Source organism: Chiloscyllium plagiosum, unplaced genomic scaffold, assembly GCF_037043375.1.
Source record: "Chiloscyllium plagiosum isolate Xiang-an unplaced genomic scaffold, Cpla_swu_hap1 HiC_scaffold_9, whole genome shotgun sequence".
Lineage (NCBI taxonomy): Eukaryota > Metazoa > Chordata > Chondrichthyes > Orectolobiformes > Hemiscylliidae > Chiloscyllium > Chiloscyllium plagiosum.
In genome coordinates, this window is record NW_028270147.1 from 46,736,953 (window position 1) to 46,749,392 (window position 12,440).

The following is a 12,440-nucleotide window of genomic DNA, read 5'->3' on the forward strand; positions in this document are numbered from 1 at the left end:
CTGTCACAGTCACACAGAGATCTGACTTGTTCTTAGCAAGTTGGTACTGTGCCAGCTGTTTTAAATATGTTGGCCTGCTTTTGCAAGTCTTCTTGGCTGCAACATACAACATATTAAAGTCATTAAATGATGTATATACTGAACAGACGGAGAATGTCCTGAAGTGCTCAGCAGGTCTGATAGCATCTGTGGAGAAAAGAACAGAGTCAATGTTTCAGGTATTTAACTCAAATCTTTCCCCACAGTTTCTGTCAGGCTTAATAAATATTTCCATCATTTTCTGTTTTTCTTTCCAATTTCCAGCATCTATATTAGTTTTCTTTTGTATAAATTTATCAGTTTCTTTGCCGTTTTCTGCAGCCTAAAAAAGTGTGTAAGTGATTTCAGTTCCAAAGGTTGAAACTATGAAAATATTGAAGACAACTTTAAAAATTTCAAATTGAATTTTTCATCGCGTGGAGCACTTAGGAAACTCGGAATTAGGAGCAAAAAGTTCATGGTTGATCTCTTTGTCTTTCAATTTTGCATCTACCCTCCCCCACTAATAATCTTAGATTCTCCTTCGGCAAGATAATCAATCAACTTCCTGTCTTAAAAATTTATTGCTCTCACCTCCACAGCTATCTGAGTCAGAGAGTCTAAAGTCTCACAACCCTGATGAGTGATAAAAATTCTTGACTCTATCCCAAAAGGATGCACATTAATTTTTAAATAATGTCCCCTAGCTCTGTACTCAGCCACCAGAGGAAACATCTTTTCCATGTTCATTTTGTCAAGATTATTCAGGATCTTCAATCAAGTCACTGCCTGCTCTTCTAAACTCTAGGGTTATAAAGCCTAGTCTGTCCAATATTTCCTTATAAGACAACTTGCTCATTTTTGGATATCAATCTCGTAAACCTCCTTTGAACTGTTTCCAATGCATTTACATCCTTCTTTAAATAAGGAGACTAAAACTGCACATAAAATTTGACATGTGGCCTCACCAATGTCCTGTTTAACTGAAGCAAAGCATCCTTACTTCTATGTTCAAATCTTCTTGCAATAAAGTCGAAAATGTGTTGCTGGAAAAGCACAGCAGATCAGGCAGCATCCAAGGAGCAGGAGAATCGATGTTTCGGCCATAAGCCCTTCATCAGGAAGGAGGCTTGTGGGCCTGGGGTCTGAGAGATAAATGGGAGGGGGGATGGTAGCTGAGAATGCAGTAGGTAGATGAAGATAGGGGAGAAGATGATGGATCAGAGAGGAGGGTCGAGCGGATAGGTGGGAAAGATTGTGGACATCAAAAGGGCGGTGTTGAGTTGGAGGCTTGGACATCTGAATGCCTCATCTTCCGCCTTGGGACTCTGCAACCACACGCGATAAATGTGGATTTCACCAGTTTGTTCATTTTCCCGTCCCCCCCACCTTATCCCAGTTCCAAGTCTCCAACTCAACACCGCCCTCTTGACCTGTGCACAGTCTTTCCTACTATCCGCTCCACCCTCCTCTCTGATCCAATCACCTTCTCCCTACCTTCATCTACCTATTGCATTTTCAGCTACCTTCCCCGCAATCACACTCCCCTCCCATTTAGCTCTCAGCTCCCCGGCCCATAAGCCTCATTCCTGATGCTTATGCCCGAAACACCGATTCTCCTGCTCCTCAGATGCTGTTTGACCTGCTGTGCTTTTCCAGCATCACACTCTCAACTCTGATCTCCAGCATCTGTAGTTCTCAATTTTTCTCCTTCTTGCAATAAAGAATAGCATCCCACTAACCATCTCAGTTACAGCCTTAAGACAGATATAAATGGATTGTTTAGACAGATTGGTGGTAGATGGAATTTAACCTTGATAAGTGTGATGTTTACTTTAGAAGACATAGTGAGACAAGGGAGTACTCAGTGAATGGCAGGATGCTAGGCAGGTCAGAGGAACAGAAAGATCTTGGGGTGCTTATCCACAAATCCTTGAAGGCTACTGGCAGGACAGGTTAATAGAGTAGTTAAGAAGACATATGAGACACTTGCCTTTATCAATTGTGGCATAGAGTATAAAAGGAGAGTGGCTATGTTGGAGCTTTGTTACAAATGCTTCAGTGATTCGGCCACTGAACAAAATAAATGGAAAAAATTATGGATGCTGGAAATCAGAAACTAAAACAAAAATTGGACAACTTCAGCAGGTCTGGCAACATCTCTGCAGAGAAATCAGAGTTAACGTTTCAGGTCCAGTGACATTTCTTCACAACTCGGAGTTTTGGTTAGGCCACAGCTGGAGTGCTGCGTGCATTTCTCTTCATCGCACTATAGGAAAGATGTGATTGCTCTGGAGGGGATGCAATGGAGATTCACCAGAATGTTGCCCAGGATCGAGCAGTTTCGCTATGAAGAGATGCTGGATAAGCTCAAGTTGTTTTCTTTAGAATAAAGAATGCTGAGAGAGGACCTGATTGAAGTGTGTAAGCTTATGAGGATCATGGACAGAGTGAATAGAAAGCAGCTGTCCCTATTAGTTGGACAGTCAATAAAATGGTCACAATTTTAGGGTGAAAGGCAGGAAGTTTAGAGGGGATTTAAGGAAAAATATTCTCACCCAGAGTATGGTGGGAAATTAGAATGCACTGTGTGGTGAGGTGGGAAACCTCAAAATGATTAGATTAGATTCCCTACAGTATGGAATCAGGCCCTTTGGCTCAACAAGTCCACACCAACCCTCCAAAGAGTAACCCACCCAGACCCATTTCCCTCTGGCTAATGCACCTCACACAATGGGCAATTTAACATGACCAATTCACTGACTTGCACATCTTTGGATTGTAGGAGGAAACCGAAGCACCAGGAGGCAACCCATGCAGACTAGGGGAGAATGTGCAAACTCCACACAGAGAGTTGCCTGAGGTGGGAATCAAACCCAGGTCCCTTGCGCTGTCAGGCAGCAGTGCTTGCCACTGTACTGTATGATTTTAAGTGACTTATGCACGAGACCACTGTCAGAATTCTGCAGTCATTGTCAAATGAAGTGATACAGTTTTTTTATTCTACCTGCCAAAGGGAACTTCTTCACATTTTCCTACATTGTTACTCTGACCGTTACAATTTTGTCTACTCGTTCAGCCTGTCTGTATCTATGTGCAACATATTTGGTTTCTTCTGGTCAAGCATGCTGCAGCCAGATATAATGTCCCTCAGGTCTACCCCACTGCTGTCTCAGCTCCAGCCCACTCTATGACACTAGTTGGATCTTTGGCCTACTTCCGAGATATTTTGTGCTGAATTGGCAGGACTGTTTTATACCATGGGCCATGCCCACCAGCAGACAGGACTGTCACTGTACAAACCCACTTCACATTGGTCTACAGTCTTTTATCCATGTGCAAGAGCTGAAGGTGAAAGGACCAAGCTTAACCCGTGGTATTGCCCTGATCCATTCTACATCAATTCAGTCAGAATAAGAGGCCATTCGGAGTGTTTGAAACAAAAAAAATTCCTACTATTTGATTTAATTCTGGCATTTTCTCCATTGTTCTTTCTATAAGAAATAAAAAGGTCATGAACTATTAGAAAACCATAAGCATCCAGCACTGATTGTTAAGCAGGAATATATATGTTACATTCCCACAATCTCAGCGAGGATTATCGAGTCATAGAGTCATAGAGATGTACAGCTTGGAAACAGACCCTTCAGTCCAACCCGTCCATGCCAACCAGATATCCCAACCCGATCTCGTCCCACCTGCCAGCATCTGGCCCATATCCCTCCAAACTCTTCCTATTCATATACCCATACAATTGCAACATTTAAGAGGCATTTGGATCAGCCTCCACCACTTCCTCTGGCAGCTCATTCCATACACGCACCACCCTCTGCGTGAAAACGTTATCACATAGGTCTCTTTTATATCTTTCCCCTCTCACCCTAAACCGATCCTCTCTAGTCCTGGACTCCAGCGCCCCAGAGAAAAAAGCCTTGCCTGTTTATCCTATCCATGCCCCTCATGATTTAACAAACTTCTATAAGGTCACCCCTCAGCCTCTGATGATCCAGAGAAAACAACTTATTCAGCCTCTCCCTATAGCTCAAACCTGTCAACCCTGACAACATGCTTGTAAATCTTTTCTGAACCCTTTCAAGTTTCACAACATCATTCTGATAGGAGGGAAACCGGAATTGCACACAGTATTCCAACAGTGGCCTAACCAATGTCCTGTACAGCTGCAACGTGACCTCCCAACTCCTATATTCAATGGTCTGACCAATAAAGGAAAGCATATCAAACTTCTTGACATCAGTTGTTTAAGAAAGCAGCTCACCATCAAGGGCAATTAGGCAATAGGCAATAAATGCTGACTAGCCTGTGAAGCAAAAATTTTATTAATTTTTTAAAAAAAGATTCTTCCTGTTGTCTCTTCGTCTTCAAATAACTATAAAATAAGGCCAGATGGCTGCTAATGCATTCTCATGTCTTTGTTAAGCCAGCCAAAAGGGAGCATCTCTCTTATCACTTGCCATCTGGGATAAACTTTGAGGGTAAACTTATAAGTAGTATCAAGATGGAAAGCTTCTTTAAAAATATTCATCAAAGCTCTATAGCTAGCACCTTCCAAACCCATGACCACTCCTGCCTAGAAGGACAGGGGCAACAAATAAATGAGAACGCCGACACCGTCCTGATTTCTCTGATAAGTATACTCCTACTGCTTTTATACTCTTCTAAGGATTCATTCGATCTCTCCTGTCTATACCTTACATATGCTTCCTTCTTTTTCTTAACCAAACCCAACTAGCCTGTGACTTCTTATTTCTGTCTCCTGCTTTAAATGGAAGTGTTATATTTGGTACCTTTCAATTTGATGAAACCTTTCCAGAATCTAGTTTTTTTTAAAATAATCATACAAGAGATAAATTCTTCACTGGCGAGAGTAGCATTTACTGCACCTCCTCACTTGCCTTTGAGAAGGTGACGGTGGCCTGCCTTCTTGAGCCACTGATGTCTGTTTGGTTTAGGTGCACTAACAATGCTGTTAAGAAGGGACTTCCAGTGTTTTGACATAGCAAAAATGAAGGAATAGCAATGTATTTCCAAGTCAGGATGGTGAGTGACCTGGGGGAAAACTTGTGGGTGTGTTGTGGTCCTTGTCCTTTTAATGGTAGTAGTTATGGATTTGTAAAGTGCTGTCCCAGGAGCCTTGGTAAATGTGTGCTCTGCATCTTGTAGATGGTGCATGTTAGTGAAAGTGAGGACTGCAGATGTTGGAGATTAGAGTCAAGATTAGAGTGGTGCTGGAAGCACACAGCAGGTAGGAAAGCATCAGAGGAGCAGGAAAATCGACGTTTCCGGCAGGAGCCCTTCATCAAGAATCTGATGGTGCATGTTGTTGTACATTGGTGATTAGAGGGAGTAATTAATTATCAATCTGGCATTATAAAAATAGGCTGCTTTAGTGATGCTGAAACTACATTCATCCTGGCAAGTGGGGAGCACTCCATTCCATTTCCCCATTTCTGATTTGTACCTTGTAAATAGTGGACAAACTTGGGCAAGTTCAGAGAAAAGTACCTTACTACAGGATTCCTAACCTCTGACCAACTCTTGTAGCCAAAGTTTTTATCTGGCCAGATCTGTTCAGTTTCTTGTCAACAATAACCCCAGGATGTTGATAATGGGGGATTCGGTGATGGTAGTTCTGTTGAATATCAGGAGACTGTGGTTAGATTCACTCCAGTGGAGATGGTCATTGTTTGGCACTTGTGGAGAATCAAAGTTATGTTCTCCCTGTTGGCTCAAGTCTTGATATTAACAAAGTCTTGCTATATTTGGACATGGGTTGTTTCAGTATCTGAGGAGTTGCAAATGGTCCTAAACATAGTACAGTCATCAGTGATCAGAACCATTTCTGATCTTGTGATGGAAGAAATGTCATTGATAAAGCAGCTGGCGATGATTGGATCTAGGACACTATCCTGAGGAACTCCTGCTTGACGTCACACTTCATCAAATTCAGCTTTGATGTCCAGGGCAGTCCCTCTCACCTCATCTCTGGAGCTAGTCTCTTTGTCTGTGTTTGGACCAAGACTGTAATGAGGTCAGGAGCTGAGTGGCCCTGGCGAAACACAAACTGGGCGTCACTGAGCAGGTTATTGCTGAGCAAGTGCACTATTGATGCCCTGTGCATCACTTTACTAATGACTGAGAATTGATAATTGACAGGATTGGACTTCTGTTTCTTGTGTGCAGGACATACATTACAATATGGAATATTTATCCAGGTGTCTGTAGCTGGACAGGAACAGCTTGGCTAGGAGCACCGGAGTTCTGGAGCCTTCATCTTCAGTACTATTGCTGGGATGTGGTCAGGACTGTTAGTCATTTATATACATGGTTTTAATGAGAATGTAGGAGCCATTGTTAGTAAGTTTGCAGATAACACCAAAATTGGTGGTATACTGGACAGAGAAGAAGGTTATCAAATAGTACAATGGGATCTGCCGGCTAAGGAATGATAGATGGAGTTTAGATTAGATTAGATTAGATTACATTACAGTGTGGAAACAGGCCCTTCGGCCCAACAAGTCCACACCGACCCGCCGAAACATAACCCACCTATACCCCTACATTTACCCCTTACCTAACACTACGGGCAATTTAGCATGGCCACTTCATCTGACCTGCACATCTTTGGACTGTGGGAAGAAACCGGAGCACCCGGAGGAAACCCACGCAGACACAGGGAGAATGTGCAAACTCCACACAGTCAGTCGCCTGAGGCGGGAATTGAACCCGGGTCTCTGGCGCTGTGAGGCAGCAGTGCTAACCACTGTGCCACCATGCTGCCCACGGCAGACAAATATGTGATATTGAATTTTGGTAAGGCAAACTAGGGCAGGACTTATACAGTTAATGGTAGGGATTTGGACAGTGTTTTTCAACAGAGAGACCTGAGAGTGTGCAGGTGCATTTCCTTGGAAGTGGTATCACAGGTAGACAGAGTGGTAAATTTGGCATGCTTGCCTTCATTGGTCAGAGCACCGAGTCCAGGGTTGGGATGTCATGTTACAGCTGAACAAGACTTTGGTAAGGCCATGTTTTGAATATTGCATATAATTCTGGTTGCCCTAGAAAGGATGTTATTAAACTGGAAAGGGTGCAAAAACAATCGAGAAGGATGTTACCGAGACTGGAATGTTTGAGTTAGAAGGAGAAGCTGGATCGGCTGAGACTTTTTCCCTGAAGTGGGAGGCTGAGGGGTGACCTTGTACTGGTTTATAAAATCATGAGGGGCATAGACAAGGTGAACAATCAAATTATTTTTCCCAGGGTAGGGACATCCAAATCTGGAGGGCATAGGTTTAAGCTGAAAGGGCAAAGATTTAAAAGAGCCTTTTGTCATGCCAAGTGTGATGCATATATGGAACAAGCTGCCAGAGGAAGTGGTAGACATGGGGACCATTTCAACATTGATAAGACATTTGGACAGATACATAGATAGGAAAGGTTTAGAGGGAAATGGGCCAAATGCACACTTTACTAATGACTGAGAATTGATAATTGACAGGATTGGACTTCTGTTTCTTGTGTGCAGGACATACATTACAATATGGAATATTATCCAGGTATCTGTAGCTGTACTGGAATGGTTTGGTTCAGTTTAGGAAACCTGGTTGGCATGGATGAGTCGGGCTGAAGGGCCTGTATGGAATGTATGATCCTATGACACATAGTTTTTCAGGATCCATTGGCTCCAGTCATTACTTAACATCATCTGAAGTGAAACAAATTGACTGTTGGGTGGCATCTATGATGCTGTGGACCTTTGGGAAGGCTGAGATGAATCATCCACTCAGCACTTCTGGCTGAAGATTCTTGCAAATGCTTCAGACTTATCTTTTGCAATTTGTGCTGGGCTCTACTATCATTGAAGATTCCTCCTTGTATTGTTCATTTGTCCACCCACACTTATGATGAATGTTCCAGGATTGCAGAGTTTAGATCTGATCAGTTGGACATCGAATTTTTTCTGTCTGTTTATCACTTACTACATACCATTTGGCATGCAAGTATTCCTGGTTTGTGTGTTCACCAAGTTGACATCTTTCGGTGTACCCGATGCTCTTCCTGAAATGTATTCCTGCACTTTTCCTTGAAACAGCGTTGATAGTGTGGCTTGTTGATAAGGTTAGTGTGGGCCATGTGCTGGAGGATTTCTTGTCCATGTTTGACCGAATGCCATGAGATCTGTTGGAGTGCAGATTCACTGGTGAGGACTACCAGGACAGTTCCCTCCCAAATATGCAGTACTCTGTTATACTATACTATGGTACTCTTACCTCCTGGTGAGTCTGTCCTGTCGATGGGACAGGGTTGATAATGGTGATGGGCTATGATTCCTCAGTTGCTTGGTTAGACTGTAGGGCACCTCCTACTTATGTTGATCCCAGCCCCTACATGTATAAGGAGGAGTTTACATAGTTAATAAACTTTGCCATTGATATTTCTGGTACCTCGGTTGATTCTGAGTGGTATATTTCATTTTATTTCTATTTTGAGATTTTTTTACTGGCTTGATACAACGCAGTAACCTGTTAGGCCATTTCAGAGGGCAATTAAGAGTTAAGCATATTTTTCTGGGCCTGGAGTGGCAAGTAGGTTGGAACAGCTAAGGACAGCATATTTCCTTCCCTAAGGACTTTGGTGAACCTGTCAGTCATCTTGGCATAATTATTTGCATTTTTCTGAATTCTGAAATATCCCCAAAAATCTCTGCAACACCTTCTCAATTGCTCTGTTTTGTCTTCCCATTGTCTTTGTAACATCTAGTCTTGGCTGCCAGTGTATTTTAAAGTTTGTTTTGTTGCTTTCTGCTATGTTCTGACCTTATTTTCCCATATTACTATTTTGCTCTCCTGCCTTGACTGTACCACTGATTTGCTGCTTCTGCTAAATTTTGATCCCTCACCCCATTGTTCTGTTTAATGCAACAGTGAGCTTAGCAAGGTTCAGGTGTAGACAGTTTCAATTATATGTAACCCAGTGCTGATATCAATGCCCCATGAATTGGAACTCAGGATCTTCACACCAGTCTTTGAGCCATATACTAATTTCACTAATCTTAAGTGACTTCTGCCAATTGGCACATGATGTTGCAGCTCTTGTGAATTTTAGAACAGTTTCTGCTAGAGTGTACGATTCCTGGTCTGTGCTGATGTAAGCTATCTTGATTGTAATGATGAGGCTGTCATATGTTGCCTCTGGTATTTGTGCATCAGAAATTCAGGGACTTCTGCTTAAAATGTCTGCACGTGTCCATAGTTGCCTGTTCACCATAGATATGAGTTGATACGGAACCTGGCCAGACGACACACATTCAGCATGTGTTGCTATTTCCAGTGTTGAAGGACATGGAAGTGGAGATTTAAAAGTAAGGGTAAATTGTTGATTTTTCTTCTGTCTTTTGGTTTTAAATTGTTCTTAAATGTATTGTGATTCTTGGTAAGTTCAACGGTTCCCCTATTCTCCAATAATAATGGAAGATCAAACTTTTCAACATCCAAGAATGTTAACATTTAGTAGTAATCTTTTGGGGAAGGTGGGGGTGAAGTGCTAATAATGATTAGTCATGCAGCACCCTAGATAATGTTCTGGGGACATGGCTTTGAATCTCACCATGGCAAATAGCAACATTTTATTTTAATAACATCTAAAGTTATAAACTAGATGGTTGGTAACCATGTAACTATTGTCAATTGTCAAAAGCATTAATGGATTCACTCATGTACTTGAGGGAAAGGAGAATCTCAACACCATCTAGAACAAAGCATCTGCTTTGATTTGTACCACTCCTCCACTTTCAACATATTCAGTGTTCAATCCTTCACTGCTGATGATATATATTAGCAGCAATCCATATCATCTACAAGATTCACTTGAGTAAGGTACCAAGCCTGCTTTGACAGCACCTTTCAAACCCGTGATCTCTTGCACCTGGAAGGACAAGGGCAGCAGGTACTTGGGAACATCTTCACCTGAAAATTCAGCTCCAAGCTACACCCTATCCTTACTTGAAACTGGGTTGTCATTCCTTCACTGTCTTTGAGGCAAATCCAGGAACTCCTTTACTAACAGCACTGTATTTGAGTCCTGTGCATCAGGAATGTGATGGCTGAAGAAGGCTGTTCACCACCACCACCTCAGGATGGGCAATAAATAGTGGCCTTGCCAGCAAAGGTCACATCCATGAACAAACAGAAATAAAAAAAATGACTATATCAATTCATTCAGAACCAGATCCAATATTTTTGAAAACATTGCATATTACACTTTTTATCTTTTGTAATACCATCAGTAAACGTATTGCTTTTTATTCTTATGCAGCTTTCAAGTGGAAATCCTTTATATGAAAAGTATTATCGTCAGGTAACTTCACTTTACTTGCTTACTATTAAATCCGTGTGACGCTGCCCCATGTAAATATTTGAATATGTTTAACTGCAATGACCACTCTAACAAATTATGTTACAATTATTACGATTAATATTTAAAACAAAAATCCTTTTTACCCTGAAGGTCAATTAAACGGTGATTTTAGAATTGAGTTTCAAACTTATTACAACATTGTTTGCTTATAAAACACATTCTCCTTAAATTGTTTACTTCTGACTTTTTGATGTTTACCTTTTCTCCTTGAAGGCACAGGTTCAAGTAGTGGTATATTTTCACAGTTGTAATACCTTGCCCAAATAACAACATGAGGCAACTAAACACTAGCCAAGTGTGACCTTGTCCTTGCCACATGTCCACACACATGCATGTGTTAGCGGGGGTCAGTAGGTAACAATCATTCATGGAGAATCGAGCTACTTTTCACCATCTCTTGTGCATAAAGACTATTGAAGTCAGTTTTATTACACAGCATCAGTGATGCTCGTGATTGGGAGTAAATTATGAAAAGAGACAGAAGAAACTGGGAACACTATCACTGGACATTGAGATTAGTTTAGGCCTACTCAAGGAGAGGGTTGACACAAATGTCGTCAGTCACATGGCTCCCTTCTGACCTATTTATCAATATAGCACTTCTACCTATATGTGATCAGCTAATTCATATATCAGGTGATCCTTTTATCGAATCCATGGAGAAACCTCTACTCTTCATTGTGATGAATGATCCACCTCACTGAGTTAAAGCAACATTATCATTTTGGCAACAAATTCATCTCTGGGAACTATTTGTCACACTGAGGACCAGGTTCTTAATTTTAAGTTGGATCAAGTGTTGTTCTTTGATGATCATTGTTCCTCTTGGCGAGCAGATAGACCATACTAGAAATCATCCAGTGAACTTTTGTAAATTTATAAGAAAAATTTATTTTTGTAATTGCTGTCAAATTTAAATTACTTTCCTTAATTTTCATTCTAAGTTAGCCTCTTGGATGGTACATTGGACTGCGTACTTGTGAATATTCTGTATTTGAATAGCGACTTCATATCTTTTTGGTTTTTTTGGCTGATTGCAGATCCAACAGATTCACCCAGTTTGGCATGATTGCTGAGTCATACAGGCAGATAAGAGCTAGGTTAAGTTCTTGGTCCGTTCTGAGGTAATCACTATTTAGAATAGTGTTTCTGAGTACCAGACATAGTATAAAGTAATTTCAATTTTTTTTGATGAGAAAAATGCTTGGATTATTTTTGATGAAGCCATAATTTGAAGCTATTTGCCTTTATTTTATGGTAACCATTGTATACTAATCAACACTTCTTAAAACTTTTTGTCCCTATTACTAGTTGCTGCTTTAAATTTAACCTTAATTTTCTGTTTTAAAATCTCATTTGAATTTCCTTCAGTTTGGAGATTAATTAGCGGTTCCCACTGTTAATGTAAAATTGCACAGACAAGAACTTCAACATAAATCTTTATAGATCTCCTGGATAAAGGAGGCCTTATGGAAAAAGAAGTTAAGATTTATTTGTGTGCAGGGCTGTTTGCCTAATCTTAAATTCTTCATTTGTGTTTATTATCTTAAATTTTTCCTTTTAAGTTAAGTTGAGCAGTATGTTTTAGTTGGCATTTATTTTAGAACACCTGGCAAAGAATGGTGTTGCCTCTTAACAAACTGTTGGGCTACCAATGGTGGCATATTTTCCTTTGTTAATATTTGTAGGTAACTTAGCCCGTATGTATTTTGTTATGATCAAAAGACCTTTTCTATTTTGTTCCACAGCAATTTTTATTTTCTCCCTCCCAGTACCATACTTGAAAGAGTCAACTGGTGACTTGCACTAAGGTCTTGGCTATCATTGTGACTCTACTGACAAGTAAATGAGAGTGGCTGGGTATGACTGGTGTTTAAGAATATTATCTTTCAGTGCTTCTTTTCCTTTAGTTTATTGACTTGGAGATTAGGGCTTTTGTCTCACTTTTGGTGCTTTTTCTAAGTTCAGGCATTTTCCATATTGAG

At 40.9% G+C, this 12,440-nt stretch overlaps 1 protein-coding gene across 4 annotated transcripts in view; it reads left to right on the forward strand.

Annotated features, from left to right (window-relative positions):
• Positions 1–12,440, forward strand: part of eps15 (epidermal growth factor receptor pathway substrate 15) — a 183,774-nt gene that overhangs the window by 25,296 nt on the left and 146,038 nt on the right. For all 4 annotated transcript variants that reach the window (XM_087990607.1, XM_087990609.1, XM_087990610.1 and 1 more), the window contains exon 2: positions 10,354–10,395. In XM_087990607.1, coding sequence (XP_087846733.1) covers positions 10,354–10,395 — 42 coding nt within the window. The remainder of the gene's footprint in view (positions 1–10,353; positions 10,396–12,440) is intronic.